Raw genomic sequence first — 21,469 nt, 5'->3', positions numbered from 1 at the left:
TTAGGGATGGTGTGGACTGAGTGACTGAGTGAGGTTTGTGTCAAAAGTGACACTTTAGTATTATTAATATTATTTAATAATAATAGAGCAGTACCCCTACAATGGATCCCTGCAGTGCTCTACTACAGTACATCACCCCAATTGAAGTATTCACCAGGTAAATGTATTCCCTATTCATTACCCGGTTCTTGATTTAAATAGTTGTATATTCTTAAATACATATCATCTTCAATTTGAGATTTAGTCTGTTATGAGTAAGAGCCTTCTGAAAGTCTAAATATCCAATTAGACTTTTATGGTCTATATAGAATTATCTGGTCCTCTATTGCTTTAAATAAACTCTTAACGGGTTTTTCGAAAAAGCTACCATTTTTAAATCTTTGCTACAGTATCTCCGAGAATCCTATTACAGTAACATACAAATGATCTTCTAATTTAAGTTATAGCTGCTGTATCTTTTCCATAACCTTAGATTATTAGACGTCAGATCTATCAGTCTAGAATTACTTTTTAGGTTATGTCACTTAATTTTTTAATTGTTTTTCTGTGGTGTCTTACACTAATACTATCATGGCAGATACTATTTATATACTTTATAATATGTAACAGGAATTAAATCACCCTAGAACATGAAGTTTTCAATAGCTGTTTTAATCATGTAAAAGAAACATATTCAGGTACAGTAAACTGAACACCACTCATTTGCTCACCTTGGCTGCGGTACACAGCTGCTGGAAATCCTCATTTAGTCGCACCATGTTGTCTCTGATAGAAGGATCGGGAACAGTTTCGAGAAGAGCTTCTCCTTTCTCAATCACAGATCTCACCGAGGACTCGTGGGACAGGACCGTCTGTAGGATAGTCTGGTGGGAAATGAAGGGGTTTTTAGTTTAGTCATTTCTACCCTGTTTTTTGGGTACCAGCCTTATAAAAACACTCAGATTTTCATGTTCCCCTTCCTACATCAGAACACACACATGGGACATGACTAAATGCCAACTAGTTAAAAATATCTAAATTACTTCTTTCATTCTGCTGTTGTTCAACTCACCTCATTCATGAAAAGTGACGTAATCAGTCTTGATTGGTTCTATTACAGCGCTTTTAGATCAAACATGAAAAAATTCATCAATTTTTTCAGAAGCTGATTAAAGAAGTCAGATTCTGCACAGTGTACTATTTATATTTGTACTGCCTAACAGGTTACTCAAAACAGTCGTCCACATAAGAAAATTTAAAAAAATAACCAACTAAAAAGAATAATAGCACGAATACCAAATAGATTTCAGCTAGATGGGATTCAGCTAGCTAAAGTGATCCAGACTTTGCTGTGGGAGCAGGAGTAACAAAACACGGAAAACAAACCAGCTGCTACTTTAGCATGAGAACTGACTAACACTTTCTGTTAATTAGACTGCTAAATTAAATTTCACCTTCTTTACCTTGTACTTTGCTAACTGGGCCTTCTTCTCGTAGAGCTCGGCTTTGGGCTCGACAGACGAGTGCAGCAGAGATCGGGTCTCCATCACCCACTGCGCTTGGGCCTTGTACTTGTCCAGGAACTCCTTAGATAGGAGCATGCACTTTTCTAGGGTACTGTATTCTGCACGCAGGGCTCCCACAAGCCCCTCCAAACGTGACAGCTGGGCGTCTACCTCCCCCCTCAGGTGCCCAGCCTCCGACTCCTCCAGGAAGGCCACAGCTTTCTCCGTCTTCTCCCGCATGGCCTTCAGGAAGCTGTGCCCCAGCTCCATGTCACTCTGGAGAGACTGTCCCAAAACAGCACACAGGTTATCCACAGTCTCCATTCTCATTTCGATATTCTTCAAATAAATTTTCAACCTTTTCCTGAAAATACCCAAAGTTCTTTAAATTCTCATAAATCCATCCATCCATTTTCGAACCATGTTATCCAATACAGGATGGTGGAAGATTTGAAACCTGTCCTAGCACACAATGGGCACAAAGGCAGAACACCAGTTCAATGCAGGGCACACACAGAGGCAAGCAAGCACACAGTCACACCAGGGTCAATTATTTCTCAGGAGCCAATTAACCTACCAGTACAGTATGTCTTTAGATTGTAGGAAACCAGCAGCCTGGAAGTGAACCCGGAGCCCCAGCACTGTAAGGCAGTAATGCTAACCACTGCGCCACTCCATGAAAGTTTATATTGGAATATATTCTTAACCTACACAGATCTGTTTTCGAGAATTGGTTCCAAAAGGATGCATGGACATGGGATAACTAGTGGCAAGAAATTAATCGCCAAAACTATAAAGCTCGCAGAACAAAAGAATGCAATTTTGTGGAAAACTTTGCTCAGTTTAGTCATTTTTCCATGGATTTTACCGGTTATAGAACACTGTTTAAATATAACTACTGTATGAAACTGATGCCTTGTTAGAAGCACTAGTAAGGAGATGTGATGTGAATTAGAGCTTCATACCAGACTACCATTATAAACCATTTATTTCCAACTGTTTGGCCTTTTTGTGGAAAGGTTACCAGAGGTAGATTTGGCTGTATGCAGTATTGTAGTCAGATCTGAATAGAGAACTTCTGTGCCAATGCTGGAGAGTCTCTCTCGGTTTAGTTTTGAGAATTGGATGAAGAAGCTAAGCTTGTGGAAGGAAGCTGGAGCACTTGGCTGAAACCTGTGCAAACTCTGGGAGAACATGCAAACTCCACGTAGATAGCACCCAAAGATGTGAGCCCTGGGCCGCAGCAATGCTAACAAGTGCACCACCCTGTTGTCTGTTCCAGAAATTATTCAATCATGAATCAAGATGTGGACATCTCAGAGTGTAAGCTGGAAATCTGTATAAAAATTATTTATGTTACACAAATTAATAAAGGTATTTCCAGAGATCAGTGCGATGTTTTTGAAGTTTGAGGCAGTCTGAGACACTTGCAAATTTAAGTGTATGGGAACTGTCATTGAATTTGATTATTTCTTATAATTAACCCCATTCTTGTTCATTTTGTATTGCTGCATCCTTAAACAACATATGCCCCTCTGTTCACTCTGTGGTTTATTACATAGGCCATTATTACAAAGTAATTGTATGGTGCTCATGAAGGTAAAGCAATAAGATTAAAGACTAGCTCTTAGGTACTTGTTTTGAAATCTGTCAGGGTATTGACACTGCACTGTTTGGTTCTGAGGTTCTATTGTGTCTGAAAGGAAGGAAAGGCCAATTAGGAAATTCTAAAATGAGTCTGGTAAGGAGTTTCCATGGCAACTGCCACCCCCTCCTTGTTGGGGGTTTTGTACAATTTCAACCACCTTTCATCAGCAACAGCCAAGTGTCAAAACAAAGGGGGAGTAGAGCCCCCTGTGATCCAAAATACTAGTGATCCTTGTGATTGTATTCATTAAAAACACCCTTGTTCAAGGAATCAAAATGAAATCTCCTAGTGGGCTAATACTTTTTACACTTTTTTTTGTTTGCTCAGGAGAGGACACACCATTTGGTTCATTGTGGTTATCAGGTGGTAATGTTAATTCTAGCTATTCTTCATATTGTGAAATCTATAACGCATAATAGCTGGGCTTTTTTGGACGAAAATAACTTTAATTACAGTTAAAATGAAAAGAGTTCTAATGAGAAACAAAAATTCACAAATGAATTTACTGTTAATTACAAAACAGAAGAATTAAATATTACTACTGTTGTTTAGTTAAAGCTAGCTCTTAAAAAAATATTTCAGAAATCAAAAATAATTTTAATATTTCCGGTATTTAATCATCTTCTGTACCTCAGAAAACAGTGTTGCTCAGTTCTAGCTTATTTTCAAACATTGGAATTTTTAAATAAAAAACAAAGCTTTCAAGATCTTCCGCAGAAGTTGTAAGACTCAAAAACAAGGCGTCAGCGGCAATTAAGTTGTCTCTGGAGCCAGGTACCCAACACTGAAGTTTTTCATCTTTTCTCTAGCAAAAATAGCTGAAAGAGCTATGTATGAGCCCTCTGTAGCTTGTTTCTTAGAGAAGCAATCAATATCCTGTTATCTACTGCGCTTTGTATTGATGTTGCACTTGCTATAGCAAAGATTTTCAGATATTTATTTTTTCCTCTCAAGCACAATTCTACAGCATGCAGCTAGGTTTCGAGATACAGTACAATAAATTGATACAATGGTGATCAGCCAAGCCTAAAGAGCAACAGAAGTGCAAAGACCAAATACAGCATACAAGACAGTGCAAGCAGCAATGTGTTACCTGTTTCTATTTAATATCTGTTAATTATTCGTTTCAAACAATTATAATTGGCTGGAAATTGACATTTCAATTTTTCAAATGTATTGTGGCAGGCTACAGCATACTGCACTGTAAATATGAAAGGGATTATGGTTGTCTGGTTTCACAGGAATTCCTTGACCCAGTCCTGAGAAAATTCTGAAAGCTTTATGGCAAAATAGGAAATAGTTTTTTTCTTATTTTCAGAAAATGAATTGTACTGTTCCAGGGACAACACCTTTCAAGTTTGGTGCTGATCAACTAACTGTCAAACAATAAAAAGGCAGGTTATGGAACTATTTTGGATCATCATTTTCCAAATTTCATCTTCACAGACTTTGGAATGAAGCAATTCAGAGTTTTGGCTGCATGTGGTTGATCAAGCAATTTCTGAAAGTTTCTGAAAGATTCGTGATGAACCAGGGATGGACTGTGTTTGCACAAAAATATGTTGTTCAAAATTTTGTAGTCCTGGGATGTTACCTGACCAGTTTTAAAGGAAAATGGATGGTGAAACGGTTTGTGACAAGGCGCTCTCTGAAACTTGGGAAGATAATTAAAACAAACGTTTTACATGAAATAATTTCTCTTTAATTTCACATATATTTATCAGTATTCAAATTATTGTTAATAAATCAATTTATTCAAATTTGATTCCTGTATAATAGTATGTAGAGTATTCAATTACCCTAAAATATTTGACTGATCTGGAAAAAATGTAAAATGTTATGAACCTGTTCTGCCTACAAACCAGTAAATTATTTATATTGATTAATGATTTTATTATTTATTTTCTTGTGAATTAACTGATATGGTTTGAGCGTGAATGGTGCTGTGGACAATGGAGTATGTTAAAAAGCTGGCATGTATTTCAGATGCTTAGAAGGGACAGAGAGAGTTCTGAGTCAGGCGGACTAGACTGTTCACACAAACCCATCATGACGACTAATTTCCAGTTCACACACTCAGTGACAGACAGATTGTTAACAGTGCCATTTCTATCACTTGTACCTCTAGTTTCTTCATCTTGCTCTCCATGGCAACACGGTCAACCACATTAATGCCAACGGCCACGGCCCTGAAGTTCTTCTGCGCATTGCTGAGCCAGTCTGTGAAGGAGATGAAGACATTCCTGGCCTCTTCAATACTTCTGATTTCCTCTTCGAGCTGCTTTATTGTCTCCTAAAAAACAAATAGTGAATCACAGTTCTTTAATCTGTAGCTCCATCTAATTTTACAAAATTAAGCTTCTATGAAATATGTACCTAAGGCTAACTAAAATGAAATAGGACAAGTAATAGGTTTATTCCATGCTGACAAGAAAAGAAAGAAAACGTAACGTTTCGGCTGTGGAACCTTCTCACACCTGAGGAAGGCTCCACGGCCAAAACGTTTTGTTTTCTTTCTTCTCTTGTCAGCATGGAATAAACCTTTTACTTGTTCCTTTGCACCCTATGCATGCTGACGCAGCTACCCACCTGAACTAAAATGAAATAGTTTGCTAAAGGAGGGGAAACAGCCGATTTTTCTAAATAAAATCTATATTTTAGCACACCTGGAACATGCTTCAGCAAAATGTGACAGAATGTGGGGCTTAGTTATCGAGGGTGTATTTTCTGGATCAAGAGTTTGGAAAAGCGGTCTGCTAAAGATTGTCTTCTCGTTGGAACAGGGCTGAGGCAAATATAAACTTTAGTAAACAGGGTTACAGCAGGCTTCTCAAAACTCTTGGCCTAAAATGCATTCCCTCTATAACCCTGCCCTACATTCTCTCAAATCAACCTCTAGAATAGTAAATTGAAGAAGCACTAAATTTTTTAACTACTATTTAGCTACTTTACAAGACTTATCCATGCCTGAATCTGCCAAGTATTACCTATTGCTATATATATAATTTTTTATCAGTGTGAACCACACACAATTAAGATGCATATGGCAGATGTACACAAAGGATAAATTTCACAGAGGATAATTACAATTTTGACAAGGTGATAGACAAGGTGTTGTTATAGGTGCTAAATAAGCCTTCTGCTTATCCCCAAGGTGCTGCTTTCATTCGCACTCCCAGTATAAGAGCAAGTGTTCTGGTTAGTTCATAGGTTTACCAGCTCTCCCATTGATCTTTCTTTGTTGTATACTGTATTTTGCTCATATAGCAAAAAAATACAGGCAAATGTTTTTATTGTGGGTAAATAGCTCCTAAGAGTGTTTTAATACCATAAAATAAATTATCTGCTCTACAGAATTTTATTATTAAAAATAACTAGTGTACTAGAAATGGGTTCTAGAAGATATTTATTGAAATACCTAAAGCTATTTCATACCAAGTTTTAGTAACTGTTCATATTGTATTTTATCTAAGAAAGGTTAAAGTTAAGGAGGCTATTTTGTCCATCTTGATAAGGAATCCATACATTTCTCTGCCAGTCCCTCTTTCCTTCAGAGTCTGAAACTGTGGCCCTATGTTTGCTCGGCAGAGTATGCTTGAAAGAAATCTCCTCTCTCTCTCCTTGATTCTGGATTAAAGAGGTTTAGTTGGGTCTGTACATGACAATCCCCTGAGACCAGACATCATTCTTGTTGCTTTGAATCTCTTCTAAAGGAATTTTAAAAGGAACCTCTTCTTTTTGTGTTATGGTGAACAAAAGAATTTGAACAAAACAGTTTATGTAAGGTCTTACTAAAGCATTGGAAAGCTCGACCTTTACATCCCTCGATTCAAATTCCACACATTTTATTGCTTCCCCATACTGTTTTGATGAGGACATCGACCAATCTACAGTACATTAACACCAAATGGCTTCATGAGTAGCTTCCAGCAGCTCAGAATTCTCAATGTAATATGCACAATTTGTACTATATACAGTATATAACAATTTCATTTCTAGCATGGATCACTTTGCTACATTACGTTTCTTTTTAGGATTGACTGGTGAGTTACATCACAGTGAGTGCTGCAAAGTAGAGGTATATTCCATGCTGAAAAGTAGAAATAAGAAAAAAAAACATCTTGTTCATGGAACCCTCTCCAGGGGTTCAAGGCTCCACTGCTGAAACATTGGGATTTTTATTGTTTCTGCTTTTCAGCATGGAAGGCACCTACTTGTTAACCTATTGTACTTGTTTCTTTTAAAATTTAATTTGCCAATCTACAATTGTAGCTTAATCTACAATTTTGTCAATATATGTTTAAGTCCTTTGATGTTTGTTCTGGTTCTGTCACTCATCCCATTCATTTGTGAATGTACAGTATCTAGTTTCATAACTATAACAGATTCTAATCATTGATATAATACAATTCATTCAAAAAGAACTGTGAAATCTAATCTTTAATTCAATAACAATTTCTCATGGGGAAAAAAACCAACTGATAATTATAAACACTAATTTAAATTTAATATTTTAAGCCAAATCAGTTTAATTGACCCCTCTTTCTAATATTTTCCCCATGTACAGTATGCATGGATTCAACCTAAACCAAACGTATATTATTTTGAAGTAATCATCCATATTAATTTCATCATTACGAATACCAACAGCTTGACTATAAAGCAAAAAAGACCTGTTTAGATCTTACTGTTCCAAAACTTTTGGAGGGCACTGTAGATCTAAAAGAGCAACAGTCCCATATTACACACCACTACTCTCAACAGGCCTGTCTCTTGAGTCTATGATCCTTATATTGGCTTGTCTTTTCCAATTAATTAGTTTTCAATCCATGTGTGTATATTCAACAGGATTTATAAAGCTTGTATTCATAAGATTTATCAGGTATCCTTGTTGCAATAATTTAAACACTAAATTCATGTTAACTGCAATGGATTTTTCTAGCTTACCTATGGTTTACAGAACGTTTACAAAACAAACTTTACAGAACTAACACAACAAAACTAACTGACAAAATGATCTGTACTTTCCTAGTTCAGATTTGTCCATTCTTTTATAATTATCCCCCTTTATAGAACTATAGACATTGCACACAACGAATAAACCTTTTTACACTGTACCGGGGCATTCTAGTACATTTGCTTTGGAAGAAGAGTGTGTCACAATCTACAAATTGTGTAAGTCTTTTGTTTCTACAGAAATCATTGCAAAACCAATCATGACAACATATCATCTGCAAACTGCATTGGTCGAAGCATCTGTTTAGCACAGTATAATGACACTCCGATACTGTATATGAATACACTGACCTGCAGGTGGAGCAGCACTGCCTGGTAGCGGGCAGTGAGCTGTGTGGCTCGAGAGCTCACTCTGCTGCTGATGTGGGTCTCCTCCAGAACCTGCTGGGCCAGAGCGCTGAGCCCTTCCACCTCGTCTTTGTACAGCAGTGTCTCCTCATGCCAGTTCTGCACAGGAAATGCACAGGTCAGTGAGACCTCCCTACTTCACAAACACTAACCACCTGGATAACCATCCAACAGCCAGCGGGATCTTTATGAGATATTTAGGCATGTATGAATGTTACTGGTGAAATCTGAATTCATTTGCTTTCAAATACAAGTAAAAAACCATAAAACTAGAAATGTAAGCCGGTGTCTTCTAAATGTGGAAAAAAGGCCTACAGTACTATGGCGATGAGCAGATGCAAAAGCAGGCATACTAAATACGGCCCCTTCCTGAAAATCCGTACCTTCAGCAGCTGCAGCTGTGCTTCTTTGGTGGCCTTGTCCGAATGCCTATCGCTACGCATATTGCCCTTGTTCTCCATGCCCTTCAGCCACTCGTCCAGGTGCTGGAACTTCTGCTCCATTTGCCTCAGCTTGGCAAGTGTGCTGTTGAGTTGGGACCTGCTATCCCCAAGCTGGGTCTGATACGCCTGCCACTCCTGCTGCGCTGTCTCCAGGGCGCGGTCTTCGATCTGCGGGACTCCCCAGGGGATCACCTGCTCCCGACTGCTCAGCACCGAGTTCAGCAGGACCTGGCCCTCAGTGCAGCGCACTTGCAGCTTCTACAATACAGACCAATGGGGCTTAGGGCCATAACTACACATAGCCCATGACCACCAGAAAAAAAAAAGATCTACTGGCCTATCCAAGAAAATACAATATTCATTACGAAAATACTACTGAGAGAACCCCACAGAAATTCTGGACAGCACTAGTCTCTAGAAGGTTCAATCGCTTGCAGTCCTTCTCCTGACCTGCAGCTCCCGTAGGGTGTTCTCCAGAGTGTCCACATCGCCCTCCAGCTGGGAGTAGCGGCCCAGGCGCTCCTGCTCCTGCTCCAGCCAGTCCTCAAACATGTGCAGGCCACGCTGGTACTCCTGGTGCGCCAGCACCAGCTCCTCAGCCTTGGCCACAGCTGCCTGCAGCACACCAGCAACACATGGTAAAACACAGCAACAATACTACAGGAGCATACGGTTTCCAAAGGGGTATAAAAACGTGAAGCTTGATGAAATCCTAAACATTTCTCCACAAATAGTACTTTTTATAGAAACACTGAAGTGCATCTTTGGCCTGTTATTCTAAGTGTTTCCTTGTGTGCTAAATGGTAATATCAGATGGTAGAGCATTTGAGTGACTTTAAAAGGACATACAGTAGCAGCCATCTGTCATCTGTGCCCAGATAAAGTGGAAATGTAATAAAAGCCTATTGCCACAAGGAAGATGTGATGAAGAGCAATGGCAGACAATGATATAGTGACCCTTTTAACAGAGCGCTTCCATTTTTTTTTCCCCTTCTTCATTACTGTAAAGAGTTGAAAGTCTTATGGAATGAGACATTATTAGGCAATATTTTAAACCGCTGTGTGAGATTTCAAATTTTGTCAAGGTATAACGGTCATAAAGGGTTCTAAACAAGCACTGGCATAAAGAGAAAGGAAATAAGACCACCCCTGAAACACATAATTCCCTGTAGTTTTCTTTATCTTTAGCAACCTTCTTAAACTTTAAGGAATGCCAGCTACACCTAGAGACTTGATAGTACTCCACTGGTGTAACTACAGTACCTTGGCCTTGTCCTTAACAGTGCTGTAGCGTTCCTGCAGGTCCTGAATCTCAAGCTGGGTTACATAATGCTCAGCCATGCTGGAGCCCTTCATGGCAATGGTCTCCAGGAGGCTGCTGTGACTCAGCACTTCTTCATGCACGAGCTGAAGTGAGGGAAAAAAAAACATTTTTGGCTTGACCCTTGAACTAGAAATGGCAAATGTGTCCTATGAAGATTAAGGGGCATAAAGCCAATCGCAGTTTTGCATTTTCATTAATTTTTTTTCACCAAGCATGTTTCAAAATAACTTGTGTTCCGCATTTTCTGTTAAGTTTATAGTGCTAAAGTGCTAAGTCCCTTTACCACTTAACCAGGTCTTTGTTTAATGTTAATAAAATTTATTCATAGCCTTATCGGTATGGAATTTGTGAACACTATAAACCAGAAGTATTTTTAAAAATCACAGTTGTGATTATTGTGCACTACTGTACACAAGTGGTTGTGAAGAAAAATAACCTTGTTTCCTAATTAGCATAGTGTTAGTGGTGCCCAATGATGCTAGAAGACTTCATTTTGAAACTGTGAGCTGCACAAGTAAATAGAAATTAATTTGAAATAACCTGTGCAATTTACATAATCAAAATAACATAAGTTGTTTTTAATAAATTGCCTAATTGTGTGACAGTGATAGAAATGACATGACTAGTTGTAAGCAGGAGGTCATAAGTCAGACGGTTGGTTTAAAAATGGAGAGCAGCAGATTGGACTGCGAAATTATAAACAACTCCCTGGAAGAAAAACAGAAGGGAAACAGCAGGCACCTTGGCCTTGCCCAGATTGGCCGTCTTGTCCCTCATCTCAGAGTATTGCTTGTCAGAGCTGCCCAGGCCCTCCTCCACACGCTCCATCCAACTGACAAACTGCCGCACGTCGTCCTGGTAACTCGTCCACTGGGACAGGGCTCCTTCCAGCTGGCTGAAGTCACACACAGGCTCGTTACCTCTGAAACGTATCTGTGCACTGTAAGATTTTCTTATTAAATGTTCTACACCTTTGCACCATCACGAAGCTCTGAAAAACACGTCATTACTATCGTTCAGGACAAACTGCTAATCTACATGCTTACTGTATGGCTTTGTGGTGATTATTAAATATACAGTGCAAATATCCTTTATTCAAAGTGACATGTCAAATATCTAAATAAAAGCCAATTTAAAGACTCTTCACCATTATACATACTGTATGCTTTTGCAACATCTGATAAAGGTTTTAAGGCCTGAAATCTATTAGAAACTACAGTACACTTAGTGTATCTTTTAATATCTGTATATTGCAGGACAATTTGTACTATATACAGTACCACAATGTTTGGGATTTTACAAGGTAGCAGCTCTATCCATACAACCTCATTGTGAAAACTGTATAAAAATTTGGTGCCCATTCAGGAAGCTCCATTATCCCTTCAGACAACAGTGGACAACACAATGAACAAGATTAAGCAGCTGTGCCCCACATTCTTTTGAACATGACCACTGTGTTGGGTACAAATGGTGGTCACATTGAGCGGGTATATTGTGTGTACTGTTGTTGTCTTTTGAATCATGTTCAACTTGTCCCATTTGTACAGTACCTATACTGATTTTTTTTTACCACTTCACAGAGGAAGTTCCACAATAAAACATACACAAGCTTCAGTCTATAATCTTGTGGCAATTTAGGACTAACAAAACAAACTTGTTTCCCCCCCCCCCCCCCCCCATTTGGTTGTTCTGCCATATCACCTCTTAACAAATGAGAATGAAATAAAAAAAATGAACAGGGAGCAAAGGAATAGGAAGAGGTAGCAAATGACCACCTCTTGCACTGAATGGAAGCTGAGAGAAGGGAGTCCCAGGAGTCCTTCAGATCCTGGATCTGCTTCCGGACGACTGGAACCCCTTCTGGAGAGGTGTTCCTCTGCACTGACTCCCCTCTGGTGATCAGCATCTTCAGCTGGATCTCCTTCTCCTGGCGAGCAGCCAGCAGTGCCTGCCAACATCAAACACCCCAAATGTTCAGCAGATTAACGGCGTTTTTTGGTAATTAAGCATACGCATCGCTCATTTGCATACTGCAAGTCTGACCTCTGGATGGTAATTTGTAATGCCCTGAAAACAAATTGAGAAACAAAACACTACTTTACTAGAACAAGAAGGGCAGATTTTTTTACAAACCAAAATATTTGAAGTTTATGGAGACATGAAAGCAATCCTTCCACTTGAATTTGCACATTGCAGCTACCTACGGAATCTACGTCCCTCTAGGTATGCAGTTACACTCTTAGGTCTAAAGAGTGCCTTTTTGTAGACCCCTCCCTACCTCCAGTTTGACCATCCTGCTGTCCAAAACGTTTTTGTCTGCAGTAGGGGTGCAGTACATTTGCAGCATTTCATTGACATCTGCCACCCAGTTCTGCAGCTCTTTCAGCCCCTGAGAAAAGAGCTGGTGCTCGGTGACAATCCTGTCAATTCGGGAGACCTTCTCCTACAAAATAACAGGACAGCATTTTTTAGCCCACAGTATTGCTGAGCTCAATGTGCAGTCCTCATTTGGTTGAAACAGAAACTGGCATCATTAAAAAGTATAATATCTAGCCATTAAATAACGAGAGCTATCCTTTTGCTAGTATGCACTTAATATAATATGAAGGTAATTACACTTGAAGAGTTAGTAACATTATTAGGACTACAGTAAAAACGCATTCATTTAAATGTACTGGACTCTCAAAGCCAACTCTAAAAGCAAAGCTCTGCTCTTGACATGGAACCACTCACCTTTTCATTTATTTCCTGTCATCTTTTAGCAGTTCCATTAAAATGCTTACATGCTAATAAGGTTATAAATAATAGCCAAAATGTTATGTTAAATATCTGTTATACTTAATTAGAAAAACTAGCTTTCAAAATGGCTTTTAAGCTTTTAAAATGTACAGGAATGATATAATTAAAGCCTGTATGTTCTTATGTCTTGGCGCTATATAGTAGTTAGGGTATGTTTTTAAATAGATCACTAATAATCATTCCCGGCCCTGAAAGTCCACCATGCTTCCTGGTTTTCATTCCATCTTATTTTTCTATTTCTATTTTTTACTATTTGAGCCAATGGATAATTTCATTAGTTTTTATTACCACAATTTCAAAGTCTTTACTCATTAAGGGTTACAAATTACCAATAAATCCTAGAGGACTGTAGCCTTCCAAAATGAGGAGTGAATATCACTAAGACACTGAGATAGATGGTCAGTGAAGTTGGTAAATCTAAGCACTTCTGCTTTAAAACAATTTACAGCCATGAGATGAAAAAATAAGATCTTCTTATTTAATTAAACCTCTTTTACCCCAAGCCATGCAGAGTTTCCCCCTGTGGTGAATTTGTGGAGTTCAATGGACTACATTCCAAATTAAATTATTAAACTAAACTAATGAAACCTGCAGCCATACTTGTGTCGTTCTAGTGTCATGTGAGCTTGATCAAGAGAAGGTCAGAATTAGACATCTTGGGCAGCTATATGCTGTACAGTACAGTTAAATTCAATGTAAGAATCTGATGGTCACTGGGGAGGCCAAAAAAAAAACTGCAAGGATGTCATCTTACAGACCACATTTTTACATATGCACGCCTTCACAATCACCATAACCTCAAGGTAAAGACCAAATGTATAGTAAGGCAGGCAAGGATTACCTTGGTCAAGTTGCTTAAAGCTAGATACTGTGCTGACAACTGAGAGACTCGATGCATAAAGCTTTTGCCGGTGGCTTGTCCTTCCCAGAGCAGCTGTGCCTTTTCTTTCAGCCTGTTCAGCTGAAATTCCTGAGAGGCTATTTCCTCAAGGACGGACTGTAAAGCACAAGCAGGTTATCACAGAAGCATGCCACACACTGCAACAAGCCAATTAACATTCATTAATCTGACAGGTGCTGGTGTCTCCAGAGTTTAAATGCCGACAGCACCATGCCTCAGAAGGAAAACTGTTAATACTGTTAACACAAAGCAAAGCGTTCAAGCAAGGTGCTGCAGGTGAGGGAGCAGAAACATGGCAGAAAGGCTTTGATAATGTCCCTGTTTTCAGTATAAAAGAACAAAAGCACCAGCCATCTCGTGGTCTAGTACAGGTGTGTGAAGAGTTATTTAATTTAATGAGACTGTTATGAAGGTGGTTTAATAATCCTGCTCTCACATTTCATAACCTACTGGTATCTATGCCCAGACTGCTTGGAAATGAGTTTTTCCTAACCCTAAGGCGTCCTTATATTTTATATTTACATAAAATAATTTTACAGAGTCCATTTTATTTCTGCTGTTTGGACCTTATCAGAAAAGGCTGCTACTGTATTTCTGAGACTGCTTAAAAAAATGCCTACACACTAAACTGAATAGCTCACTTTATAGGATTTCCTTCTGCCTTACCCCTCTGCTATTTATCTGTGGATGTGTGATGTGAGAACAATAGTGGCTACAGTAAATTCTTTCATTAATATTTTGCTGCAGAAGACTGCTGTCAACTGGCAAACAAAGCTGTTGATAAAGCTTGCGGTTCTTGGAGCTAATGGCTGCAGTGTTAGATTGATGCGGTAAGCCAAGTACCCACAGTGAGCTTCGGGGGAAAGGGGCAGCACAGTACCTGCAGCTTGTGGAGCTCCTGCTTCTTGGTGGGCAGGTCATGTAGACGGGTGCTGCTCTCCTGCACTGCAGTCTCGGTGCCATTCAGCCACTGCTGGAGAGGCTCTGCACTGGCCTCAAAGTCTTTCATCTGCGACTGAAGACTCTGGAATGAACAACACAGCTGGGTGGACACTCACAGCTTCCCACCCTTTCTCAGTAATTCACAAAAACAGGCTTTATTCTTATTCCACATCAGTATATGAAACAGAAAGTGTCTCTGTTGCTATTTTTTAGATCGTTTACATTTTCATTCTCAGTAGGACCGTTTTTGAAAATAAGACTCAGTCGTTTTGGAAGATTTAATAGATGTGTGTAACTGTACATATTACTTGATGATACTAATACACCTTTCAAAAATTTAATTATCTGGCTTTTTCATGGCACTTCAAGCAATTATTTCTATTATTCTATTATGCAGAATTATTTCTGCATTGATATGAAGTGTGTCCTGCAATGCAGTTCAGTTGGATGAAGAGTTTTGAAAGAAATCATGTTTAGGAAACACCTAGTTGCAGACCTGCAATGCAGTCTCTCTCTGGTGCAGATTTGACATCAGGTTCTTCCAGTCGTCCCTGGCACTGGTCACTTTGGATTGGATGGTGTCTACTTTATCTTTGGTTACAATCCTGCTCAGTAGCTCTCCATTGATTATAACAGCATTTAGCTTGGATTGCCCATGCTCTCTGTCATTCAAGAATTCCTGGTGGTGACAGAGCACATTATCATACAGCTATTGTTAATATGCTTTTTACTTTGGCTACTGAGGAATTAATAGTGCACAGCACACAAAAATTATATTCTGTATAAAGTTACCTATCAAGATTTGAATTCCTGTTAACAGGGTAAATTACAGAGGCTGTTTATCTTCATAAGTTACAAGAGAACATGCAAAAATCGATAACAGAGACACACTGCATCCTCCTTACAAACCTTACTGAACTGTACGGATGATAAGAAATTCTCTTACAGACTGGAAGAAAGAAAAAACTTAACAAAAGAAAAAGAATTCAAATATTGAACTCATTATATTAAACATGAGGACCTGGGAACAAAAGATTCGCTTACTGGTTCATGTTTTGCTATAAATACAATTTTTACACAAGACTGACTTTTATCAGAATGACCAGTTCCAGAGAGATACTACACAAAGATTTATTTTAAAGAGTAAAATGTGCATGCATCAATTTGAAGTTATAGCCATGTGGCATATGAGACTTACTACTTTAATTACATTGCAATAACACTCAAAAATGTATAAAGACCTACACAACGCAGAAAGAATTTCTCTTGCACACTCACTGCTTGTATCACTGCAGAGGTATTTCTAGTCACTGTCACAGAATAATCTTGTAAAAGTAATGGCAATACATGTCGCTCTTCCATTGTATCTTGCTTACCTGTATCTTCAGCAAGCCTGTGGATGCCTCGTTAATATTCTGCGGGACATCAAAGCACTTCGCAGTGTTGATTTTGGCATTGACCAGCCACTGCTGGAAGTCTCGAAAAGCAGTGCGGAATCTCTGGTCCAGCAGCTTCTCCTTGTTCTGACATTCCTTAGAGGCCTGGAGGCTGAGACTGAAAGAGAGGAAGAGCATGATACAGTCGATGATGGACCACAAAAAAAAACTCATTCTTATATAAAGTAGTTACTGAATGAAATGTGTATATAATTTTCAAATCAGGTTCATACCTTTTAGAGATAACGCATGTGCCATTAAGAACAGAAACGTCAAGAAATATTAAGTGTTCTGAAGACACATAATAAAAAATGATGTGTTGTATACTGTATGCTGTATGCTGTGAAAGAACTAAAAGATAGCAGTTATCACGGTCAGATTGTGATGTGAAAGAATGTGAAAGCAGGAATTTCAGAAAGTCCATAATATCCATGTAAACAGTGAAATCTAAATTTTATTCTAACTGTAACACATGCATGTTTATAAGGTATATGTATGCTGTATATGGATGTTGGGGTTAATAATAATAATGATCTGAATCAATTTGTTTCAATACAGTTTGCTGTTTTTACACCAAAAGTTGTCTGCTTGTGTTAACGGCATAAATTTAAAATTAAACAATATTCTGCATAATTTTAACAGTAAGAGAGCACCAAGTTCAATAATTCTCAGTAATTCAGCAATTTGACAATGGAATGAAGTACGCTTAATCCATCATATCAACCTAACTTTCCTTTGTGCATTGCATGTTTACTTTTATGTTATGTGCTGTATATTTCAAAACTGTGTTCTGTAAATAAAACATACAAGTCATAAAATTTGCATACTGGATTATCTGGATTATAAGAGTATAGTTGCAGTCAAAATTTTTCATCGGGACCTACTGCCTTCCAGATGAGAAAATTCTCTTACCTGTTGTACACTTTAATCAACGCAGACACTTTCTCTGACTGTGAGCTGAGGTCTCTAGAGAATCGACAGAGATCATTTAACTGAGTCTTCAGGCTGTCTGACATGGGCTCTGCTTTCATCAGACTGTCCAGTGTTTCCTATTAAAATAAACGACCACACACAGAGAATCAGTGTTTAAATGAAATGGGAGGACATGAAAAGGGTTGAAACGCTACATCATTAACTGTTATGCTGAACATGTGCTTAATACAGCCCTTTTTAATGACACTGACAGCAACTGCTTCTCCTTAACAGCGGAATAAAAACCTATTTGAGCACAGAAATATTTTTGAATTTCATAAATGACTGCCAAGAAAAAAACTGGCTCTCAAATTTAGACTGAAGGAGAATGATTGCCTTATAAAGGCCTTTCCCCTTCCCTTCTGATTCTCTCCACTGCTCTCTGTCACCATGCATACAGCTGTTCCCCGAGTCAGCTGCACAGGAGATTACGCTGCATAAACTACCCTGCGTATAAACAGCCCCGGATATACAGATGGAAATGAGATGAATATGCGAAGAGAGGGGTGAAATCATAAAGCCCTTTTTTAATGTTTAGGACTGCTGCACAATTACAAGGTCGTCCATGAAAGTGTCCTGCGTGTGCTTTGTTTTTAATTGAAAGTACAAGGTAATGACGTAGGCACGTTCAAGTAAACAACCGGTTGTTGGCAGCTTACAATTAGGGAAGAATGAAAGTGGTTTTGGCGTGGTTGCAGCGGAGTTTGTCTGTGGTGGTCCCTACCTTCTTCAGCTTAAATGCTGTAAATAAAACGACTGAAAGTTGGTGCCAGGGGCTGCGCCTACCTTAGCAATCTGCCACCCCTGTACCGCGTCCTCACTGCTGTTTTTCCCCTCCAGTTGGCTCAGTTTTTGGTTCCAGTCCTTGAGATGATTCCCAAACTCCTGCAAGTCCTGCTCCAGCTGGGCAGCCTGGGCGGCAAACTCCTGCTCGGAGCTGGCCATCTGACTCAGGGCGTTCTCCAGGTTTTCCCGGGTCTGCAGCGCGCTCCCCTCCCACTGCTCCCAGGCACAAAGCAGGGCCCCCTCCTCCCCGTCTATCAGCTCGCAGCCGCTGCCAGCTGTGTGCTCCCTCACCGCTGCCGCCCGCTGCTGCGCTCGGCTCAGCCTCCCTCTGCCACTCGGCCTGGAATCAATCAGTTCCTGCAATGGAAAGTTGCTACGGTAACTAGCGCCATCGCAGCCTTAAACAAACCGGGTTCAGGGAGAGGGGATTTTTTTTTCTTCTTCTCCTCTCTGTGATGGGAAAAGGCCCTGGGCTGCGATCTGGGACCGTGCAAGCCAAATACGTGGAAATGGAAAGACGAGAAGGCTTACTGGGAACAGTAACTTTTTTCAAAGTCTGTCAAAAAGTACACCACAAAGGCAAACAGCACATCTTTATCAATAATGTTATACCTCTCTGCATATATTCCATATAATACAGTACATACCGCAAAATATTGGATGATAAAAAGAACACCGCAATTAGTATAATTACTATGTAGACTGAATAATATTATATTGAAAATTCTTCATATTCAATATGAATTCACTTCTTTATTGAGAATTTAGTCCAAAATTAGATTTAGTTGTGTATGTTGGAGGAAAGTGTCCTGTTTGTTCTAACTTCTCAAGTATTCTCTACAGGTACAGTCTACGAAAGCTGTGTCAAGAAGTTCTTTTTCTGAAATAAGAGCCATAGGGTCTTGGAATCGTATAAACATTCGATCAAGAATGTCTTCTCATTCTGTTGAATGGACAGGAAACACTTCAAAAAGAGAGCAAATCACCAGAAGGCCACTCAGATCTCACCATTGCAAAATGAAATGGAACTCCAGCACTGTATAGAAGCTCCTTGATAACATGAGCTAAAAGGGATACTTTGTTTTTTTCTTACCCGAACTCTGTTTAGTTTTTTCTGTAATGAAGCAAAATCCCCGGACATGTCTGACCAGCGCTGGAGCTCCTCCTTGGCTGAATGCAGCCAGTCAGAGAATTCTCTCACAGCTTCCATATACAGCTCGTGCTCTTCAACAATTTCTTCCATGTTTTTCACTTTACCCTGTTTGGCAGAAGGGTGAAGCAAAACATGGTCAATGGGGCACCGTTAGAAAAAACAAACATTCCTTTTGAAGAACACCGAGTGACAAAAATAGAAAAGATGCAAGTAAATAAATGAATCATGATAAATATTAAATACAACAAATGTCTTTCTTTGGTTGTTTGATATGATAATTACTTTGTTTCTGGGAATAAAACAAAAAACATAGGTTGAAATAAAACATTTACAAGATTAGTACTTTTGATAGACGTTTTACTGTTCGCTGATGGATTACTGTTTAAGGTTCAGGAAGCAATATAGAAAAACTACAGTTTTCCAAGGCTGAGCTTTTCATTAGCACCCAAAAAAACCAAGCTGTTAAAGAAACCAGCAAAAGGCTGCTCAAATCATACACAACTCTACAGAGACAGAAGTAAAAACACCTAGTACTGTAGGCTAAAACAATGTTACAAATGTCACTGCAGTGGTAACATGCTTAGTTGTTGAGAAAATGATTTAATAAGTATGAATTCAACACTGGGGATTACCCTAACGACTGTCGTGATGTCCCCAAACTGTGTCTTCAGCTCTGCCTGTGCTTCCTCCCTGAAGGAGGCATCGCCGGTTTTCTCGCACAGCTCCGCAGCCTTCTCAGCAAGGCGGCTCAGGGCAGCGGAGTGCTCCTCCACATCGGCCAGGATGGCGCGAAAGCGGTCCAGCTGGGCGGCTTTCTCCTTGAGCCCGGGCTGCGGCGGCAGGGGGACCCCCACCTCCTGCTCCACAGACTCCATCCACTGCTGCAGCTGGCTCTCACTCTCCAGGAAGCTGCTCCATTGAGCCACGGTCCACTCCAGGCGGCTGAGGGAGGGGGCGCGGGCGCAGGCACACGCACACGCACCGCGCCACACAAAGAGGAGTCAGCAGCAGGCGAGGAGCCGCGCCAGCGCCGGCATGACTAGAGTTATTCATCACCGGTTCTGTGAACCGGTGTTCTTCCAGCCTGCCAGAGAGATCTGAATTAAAATGCCCCTATTCCTCAGAGCTACAGCTCTCCCAATTAGAACACTGCACCTGTGCTCCCTGTTTACCTCCAGTCACAGGATGTTTAACACCTTCCGTGTAAAATTCTTCAACATGCTAACCTGCCGCGCTCGGTTTCTAACACTTCATTTTTCAAACACTAAAATGAAAAAAAAATGATGGGGCTGTTTTCAACACATTTCTCACCAAAGAAACACAATTTAGCCTCAGTTTTAAAAAAAACCCTTAAAACCTCAAGCCATGATTCTGCTGACCATCAAGGACAACTTCTTTCATTCAGTATCGCCCTGGAATACATTTTGTATCCAGAAAATGAGATAAGGAATATAATTGTCGGACATTTTTATTCAAACTTAAAAAAATTGTCCAGGGTACATAGCTAAAATCTGAGTAATTTATATGTTGTTTAATTTCAGGTTTGTATGGCTAATAGAATATTCCATCAATTAAAAATTAAAGAATAAAAGATAGGCATGATAATGATTTGATTAATTATATTTGGAAGTAAAGGCAATGTGTTTTCTGTATACCATCTGAATGACTTACACTTATCAACAACGCCACCTTCTGGCAAGTAATGCAACTGGTTAATGTACAGATCAAAAAGCAAATGAAGGTTTATACCCAATGTCAGTTCCCTAGTTAATTCTAGGATGGATCTTTTGGCCTTAATTCTATTGTGAAGAGTGGGACATTCGCATTGTACATACAAAGTTGGAATTTATATGGCTTAAAATAGAATTAGAATAATTCAGAAAAATATAACTGTCTTATACATTAGAAAAACTGGAAGTCAAAGTTCAGTTTATACAGAGACCAGGTTGAGCCCTGCAATGTGGAAATTTCTGTGTTTGAGGCTACTGTACATTGTTGATGGTAACCCAGGCACATTGGCTGAGTGCCTGCCAGGACTGGTTGGTCTTCAGACAGCCAGGGAATGAACAAATCCACCACATCAGTTATAGTGACAAACCCTGGGCCTGTGAACTGCCAGCACTGTCAGTGAGAATACACAAATCAACACTCCATTTCTTAATCAAGCCTGGCACTGACACTGTGAGGCTTGGGCTGTGAAAAGCTCCTGACAGTGCA

The 21,469-nt window shown here is 39.5% G+C and overlaps 1 protein-coding gene across 1 annotated transcript in view; it reads right to left on the bottom strand.

Moving 5' to 3' along the window:
• Positions 1-21,469, bottom strand: part of LOC148839567 (nesprin-1-like) — a 219,048-nt gene that overhangs the window by 101,313 nt on the left and 96,266 nt on the right. Inside the window, exons 51-68 of the mRNA XM_088908442.1 lie at positions 19,885-20,194; positions 19,193-19,357; positions 18,100-18,456; positions 17,254-17,390; positions 16,282-16,459; positions 15,402-15,584; positions 14,844-14,987; positions 13,904-14,059; positions 12,542-12,706; positions 12,039-12,211; positions 11,005-11,158; positions 10,203-10,346; positions 9,390-9,554; positions 8,880-9,197; positions 8,440-8,595; positions 5,255-5,425; positions 1,443-1,769; positions 711-863 (exon numbers count right to left, since the gene is read on the bottom strand). Of these exons, the coding sequence (XP_088764568.1) occupies positions 711-863; positions 1,443-1,769; positions 5,255-5,425; positions 8,440-8,595; positions 8,880-9,197; positions 9,390-9,554; positions 10,203-10,346; positions 11,005-11,158; positions 12,039-12,211; positions 12,542-12,706; positions 13,904-14,059; positions 14,844-14,987; positions 15,402-15,584; positions 16,282-16,459; positions 17,254-17,390; positions 18,100-18,456; positions 19,193-19,357; positions 19,885-20,194 (3,556 nt within the window). The remainder of the gene's footprint in view (positions 1-710; positions 864-1,442; positions 1,770-5,254; positions 5,426-8,439; positions 8,596-8,879; positions 9,198-9,389; positions 9,555-10,202; positions 10,347-11,004; positions 11,159-12,038; positions 12,212-12,541; positions 12,707-13,903; positions 14,060-14,843; positions 14,988-15,401; positions 15,585-16,281; positions 16,460-17,253; positions 17,391-18,099; positions 18,457-19,192; positions 19,358-19,884; positions 20,195-21,469) is intronic.

Source organism: Atractosteus spatula, chromosome 2 (genome assembly GCF_055471065.1).
Source record: "Atractosteus spatula isolate fAtrSpa1 chromosome 2, fAtrSpa1.hap1, whole genome shotgun sequence".
Classification (NCBI taxonomy): domain Eukaryota; kingdom Metazoa; phylum Chordata; class Actinopteri; order Semionotiformes; family Lepisosteidae; genus Atractosteus; species Atractosteus spatula.
The sequence above is the reverse complement of the archived record's forward strand: the minus strand, read 5'-3'. Positions and strand labels throughout refer to the sequence as shown.